Source organism: Ascaphus truei, chromosome 11, assembly GCF_040206685.1.
Source record: "Ascaphus truei isolate aAscTru1 chromosome 11, aAscTru1.hap1, whole genome shotgun sequence".
Taxonomy (NCBI): Eukaryota; Metazoa; Chordata; class Amphibia; order Anura; family Ascaphidae; genus Ascaphus; species Ascaphus truei.
Window position 1 is genome coordinate 58,060,464 of NC_134493.1, and position 5,577 is coordinate 58,066,040.

The following is a 5,577-nucleotide window of genomic DNA, read 5'->3' on the forward strand; positions in this document are numbered from 1 at the left end:
AGGCAAACCAGGCGCAGTACCAAAAAGAGACTGTTAGTATGGGATCAACAATGGTTAACAGTTCACATCAGTTACAAGTCCATGAGACCATCCATGCCACACTGTGATAGTAAAATGTCCAAAGGGTAAAGATCTTCCAATTGAGGGGTCCATCCGCAGGGGAGTCAGGGAAAAACAGGCGCCCCAACACGTGTTTCACCCTCGCTTCATCAGGGATTTATATATATATATATATATATTATAAGCCCCTGAGCTGAATAACATGATTACTGCTCTATATAATTTTTTTTAATCATTTGCTCAACTGGCTCTTTCTTGTTGTTCTATCTCTATATTTATTTAATCATAAAGGGATAACATATTGCACCCACAGAGATACTTGTACGTTGTACCTCATTTTTTTGTGGGGCCAAATGAGAGAGAATTCATTTTTTTTTCTGAAAAACAGCTTCTATTTGCTTCCCTCTCTCTCTCCCGTTCCCTCTCTCTCCCGTTCCTCTCTCGCTCCCGTTCCCTCTCTCGCTCCCCGTTCCCCTCTCTCTCTCCCGTTCCCTCTCTCTCCCGTTCCCTCTCTCGCTCCCGTTCCCTCTCTCGCTCCCGTTCCCTCTCTCGCTCCCGTTCCCTCTCTCGCTCCCGTTCCCTCTCTCGCTCCCCGTTCCCCCTCTCGCTCCCGTTCCCTCTCTCTCTCCCGTTTCCTCTCTCGCTCCCGTTCCCTCTCTCGCTCCCGTTCCCTCTCTCGCTTCCCGTTCCCTCTCTCTCCCGTTCCCTCTCTCTCTCCCGTTCCTCTCTCGCTCCCGTTATCCTCTCTCTCTCCCGTTCCCTCTCTCTCCCGTTCCCTCTCTCGCTCGCGTTCCCTCTCTCTCTCCCGTTCCCTCTCTCTCTTCCCGTTCCCTCTCTCGCTCGCGGTTCCCTCTCTCGCTCGCGTTCCCTCTCTCGCTCGCGTTCCCTCTCTCTCCCGTTCCCTCTCTCTCTCCCGTTCCCTCTCTCGCTCCCGTTCCCTCTCTCGCTCCCGTTCCCTCTCTCTCCCGTTCCCTCTCTCTCTCCCGTTCCCTCTCTCGCTCCCGTTCCCTCTCTCTCCCGTTCCCTCTCGCTCCCGTTCCCTCTCTCGCTCCCGTTATCCTCTCTCCCGTTCCCTCTCTCTCTCCGTTCCCTCTCTCGCTCGCGTTCCCTCTCTCTCTCTCCCGTTATCCTCTCTCTCTCCCGTTCCCTCTCTCTCTTCCCGTTCCCTCTCTCGATCGCGTTCCCTCTCTCTCTCCCGTTCCCTCTCTCGCTCCCGTTCCCTCTCTCGCTCCCGTTCCCTCTCTCTCCCGTTCCCTCTCTCTCTCCCGTTCCCTCTCTCGCTCCCGTTCCTCTCTCTCCCGTTCCCTCCTCTCGCTCCTGTTATCCTCTCTCTCTCCCGTTCCCTTCTCTCTCTCCCGTTCCCTCTCTCGCTCGCGTTCCCTCTCTCTCTCCCGTTATCCTCTCTCTCTCCCGTTCCCTCTCTCTCTCCCGTTCCCTCTCTCGCTCGCGTTCCCTCTCTCGGTCCCGTTCCTCTCTCGCTCCCGTTCCCTCTCTCGCTCCCGTTCCCTCTCTCGCTCCCGTTCCCTCTCGCTCCCGTTCCCCCTCTCTCTCCCGTTCCCTCTCTCGCTCCGTTATCCTCTCTCTCTCCCGTTCCCTCTCTCGCTCGCGTTCCCTCTCTCTCTCCCGTTATCCTCTCTCTCTCCCGTTCCCTCTCTCCTCTCCCGTTCCCTCTCTCGCTCCCGTTCCCTCTCTCTCCCGTTCCCTCTCTCTCTCCCGTTCCCTCTCTCGCTCCCGTTCCCTCTCTCTCCCGTTCCCCTCTCTCGCTCCCGTTATCCTCTCTCTCTCCCGTTCCCTCTCTCTCTCCCCGTTCCCTCTCTCGCTCGCGTTCCCTCTCTCTCTCCCGTTATCCTCTCCTCTCTCCCGTTCCTCTCTCTCTCCCGTTCCCTCTCTCGCTCGCGTTCCCTCTCTCTCTCCCGTTCCCTCTCTCTCTCACCGTTCCCTCTCTCGCTCCCGTTCCCTCTCTCGCTCCCGTTCCCTCTCTCGCTCCCGTTCCCTCTCTCGCTCCCGTTCCCTCTCTCGCTCCCGTTCCCTCTCTCGCTCCCGTTCCCCCTCTCGCTCCCGTTCCCTCTCTCGCTCCCGTTCCCTCTCTCGCTCCCGTTCCCTCTCTCGCTCCGTTCCTCTCTCGCTCCCCGTTCCCAGCTGGCTTGTCCAGCGGGGACTCAGCCTAAGCTGGGTAAGCGGCTTACTGCAGTAGACAAGCTTTAGTTGCTTTTTCCCGTTCCACTTTGCTTGCTGCGCTGCCATTTCTTGTTCTTTCTGTTCCCTTTCTCTTTTCATGTCCCTTTCATGTGCAAACGCCAGAAACAAATTTCTTGCGCTCTGCCCTCTCCCGCGGCGGATCCCTCTTCCACGCATGCGGAATTCAGCGTCCTTCAAAACTCCATGGAAGAACGTTAGGATTTCCTGGTCCCTTGCTCGGGTTCTTAGATGGTCACTTTGGGTGAAGTTTTCCAGCTGAAATATACGTTCAGTTCCCATGTTCCTAAACTTTGCCAGGACCCCAGTCAGGTCCCCCTGAGATTTAAATGTGAGCACAACAATGGGATCAAGTCCTGTAAAATAATATACATGTTAGTACTAAATCAGCATTTAATGGGTGTAAGGAATCACAGAACTGTCACCTCCAACACATTGTAATTCTGGTCTTTTTGGCAAAAGTTGCTCACCTGTCACTGTGCCAACAAGTATTCTTATCTCATGTTACACACAGTGCCATGCTCATTAACAGCGTATCACTGAGCTTTATGAATAAGATTAAACAAATGACTGTGAACATCCAGAATATAATAATAAACACTAGCACATGTGTGTGTCTAACTATTAGTGAGGATACAATCAGATGTGATGAGTTCCAGTTCCCTGTATTAGTCCTGGAGAAGTTTAGGTGTGGTGCATGCTGTGATGCTTTAATTGGACAAACAAGCCAATTATTCATAGATCTCGTTTGTAAATACTGTATGCCTTAGAGACCTCACAAGTCTGTTCTTCAGATGCAAACATGAGAATATTTATAGTACCCTCGAAGAAATACTTTTGAAGACTTTAAAGTTTGTTTACAAATATCTCACGACATACTAATAATATCTGGAGACATTAATGTCCTAGTTAGAGCCCAGCGGAGGAGATGTGAGGATGGAAGATGCATGTTCTGTATCACTGATTGTATGTGAGGCTGAGTAAGGAGAATGATACCATTATTACCTGTTAGGTTCCTGGCATTGACAAGTAAATCCTTTATTTCAGGCACTTCTTCTTCTGTAATCCCCTTCTTGACACTGCAGGATAAAGATAATAGTGTGAATCCCTCGGAATCAGTGACTCTGTGTATAAATGTACAGGACGGGGCAGCACGTTCCCAGCTTGTGATGAGGAAACTTTACAGGCATTGAAGAGCAGGGATTGTGTTACTATCTCCTGAGGACTTACACAGAGCAGCGTCTCCTCTCTCTGTGAGGGACACTACTGGGGCTGTATGATGGGACCTCACAGGGACATAAGGGGGGACCCTAATAATACAGTTTATCTTGACCTGGGGGGTAACAATGACCTGAATACATGAGAAAGATAACAGCTCCTGTCCCCAGGGATGTTACAATGTTACTTTCAGTGCCTGAGACACAGGGGCACAGTGAGATGCCCAAAGTCAAAAGGATCTGTCCCGGGATTTATTGGTCCCAAGGTTCAACAAAGTATCCGGCCGCTCCTCCTTCTCTTAACGTTGCACCCCAAAACTGGAACAACCTACCGGAGACTCTCACATCCACCACCAGTCTAAGTTCTTTCAAAACTAAAGCTGTCTCACATTTTAATCTGGTATGTAACTGTTACATACGCCCATAATATATATTATCTGTAACTGTGCATGCAATGTCTTGTGTGTGTGTATATATATATATATACTAGCTGAGAGGACCCGGCGTTGCCCGGGATGTAATGTTCCCGTTCCTCTCTCTCCTCCCCCCCTCTCTCTGTTTGTCCCCCATTCACATCAATCCAGTCCCCCCCCTCCCTTCCTTTACAGCTTCATGTAGCGTGTGTGCGTCAGTCACTGTGTGTTTGCTCGCGCGTCAGTGAGTCTGAGGCAGAAACACAAACACACACAGACTGACTGACGCACACACAGTCAGTGTGTGCCTCAGTCAGTGTGTGCGTGCGTCAGTCAGGCTTTGTGTGCGCGTCAGTCAGTGTGTGCGTGCGTGCGGCAGTCAGTCAGTGTGTGCGCGCGGGGCGTCAAAGGCAGGGGGGGCGTCAAAGGCAGGGGGGGGGCGTCAAAGGGAGGGGGGGGGGGCGTCAAAGGGAGGGGGGGGGCGTCAAAGGGAGGGGGGGGGCGTCAAAGGGAGGGGGGGGGCGTCAAAGGGAGGGGGGGGGGGCGTCAAAGGGAGGGGGGGGGGCGTCAAAGGGAGGGGGGGGGGGCGTCAAAGGGGAGGGGGGGGGGGCGTCAAAGGGAGGGGGGGGGCGTCAAAGGGAGGGGGGGGGCGTCAAAGGAGGGGGGGGGGGCGTCAAAGGGAGGGGGGGGGGCGTCAAAGGGAGGGGGGGGGCGTCAAAGGGAGGGGGGGGGGGCGTCAAAAGGGAGGGGGGGGGGCGTCAAAGGGAGGGGGGGGGGGCGTCAAAGGGAGGGGGGGGGCGTCAAAGGGAGGGGGGGGGGCGTCAAAGGGAGAGGGGGGGGGGCGTCAAAGGGAGAAGGGGGGGGGCGTCAAAGGGAGAGGGGGGGGCGTCAAAGGGAGAGGGGGGGGGCGTCAAAGGGAGAGGGGGGGGCGTCAAAGGGAGGGGGGGGGGCGTCAAAGGGAGGGGGGGGGGGGGGGCGTCAAAGGGAGGGGGGGGGGGCGTCAAAGGGAGGGGGGGGCGGTCAAAGGGAGGGGGGGGGGCGTCAAAGGGAGGGGGGGGGGCGTCAAAGGGAGGGGGGGGGGGCGTCAAAGGGAGGGGGGGGGCGCCTCAAAGGCATGGATTCCTCCCCCTGCATTTCCTGCAGTGGACAGGAGGGGGGGGGCAGTGGACAGGAGGGGGGGGGCAGTGGATAGGAGGGGGGGGGCAGTGGACAGTGACACACACACACACACACACACACACACACACACACACACACAACCTCAGTTGATGCGCCCTTTCTCAGTTCCGTTTGGCGCCGGAGGTGGGGAGCGACACCTACCTGTACTTCCGGGCGCCGCCACCGTCTGACTCGGCGCCCGCGAGGGAGGAAGGGGGTCCGCTATCTTACGCGCCGCGTGGCAGCTGCGGGGAAGCGAGGTGATTTGGAGCGGGGAGGGGGGAGAGTGATTTGGAGCGGGGAGAGGTGATTTGGGAGCGGGGGGAGAGGTGATGCCGCTGGGGAGGGGGAAGAGGTGATGCCGCTGGGGAGGGGGAAGAGGTGATGCCGCTGGGGAGGGGGAAGAGGTGATGCCGCTGGGGAGGGGGAAGAGGTGATGCCGCTGGGGAGGGGGAAAAGGGTTGATTTGGAGAGGGGAGGAGGTGTGTGTGTGTGTGTGTGTGTGTGTGTTTTATTTATTTTTTTTGGGACCT

The 5,577-nt window shown here is 56.0% G+C and overlaps 1 protein-coding gene across 1 annotated transcript in view; it reads right to left on the reverse strand.

The window, feature by feature from the left end:
- Positions 1-5,577, reverse strand: part of LOC142462894 (uncharacterized) — a 19,385-nt gene that overhangs the window by 10,522 nt on the left and 3,286 nt on the right. The window contains exons 3-4 of the mRNA XM_075565109.1: positions 3,262-3,335; positions 2,117-2,612 (exon numbers count right to left, since the gene is read on the reverse strand). Coding sequence (XP_075421224.1) covers positions 2,117-2,612; positions 3,262-3,335 — 570 coding nt within the window. The remainder of the gene's footprint in view (positions 1-2,116; positions 2,613-3,261; positions 3,336-5,577) is intronic.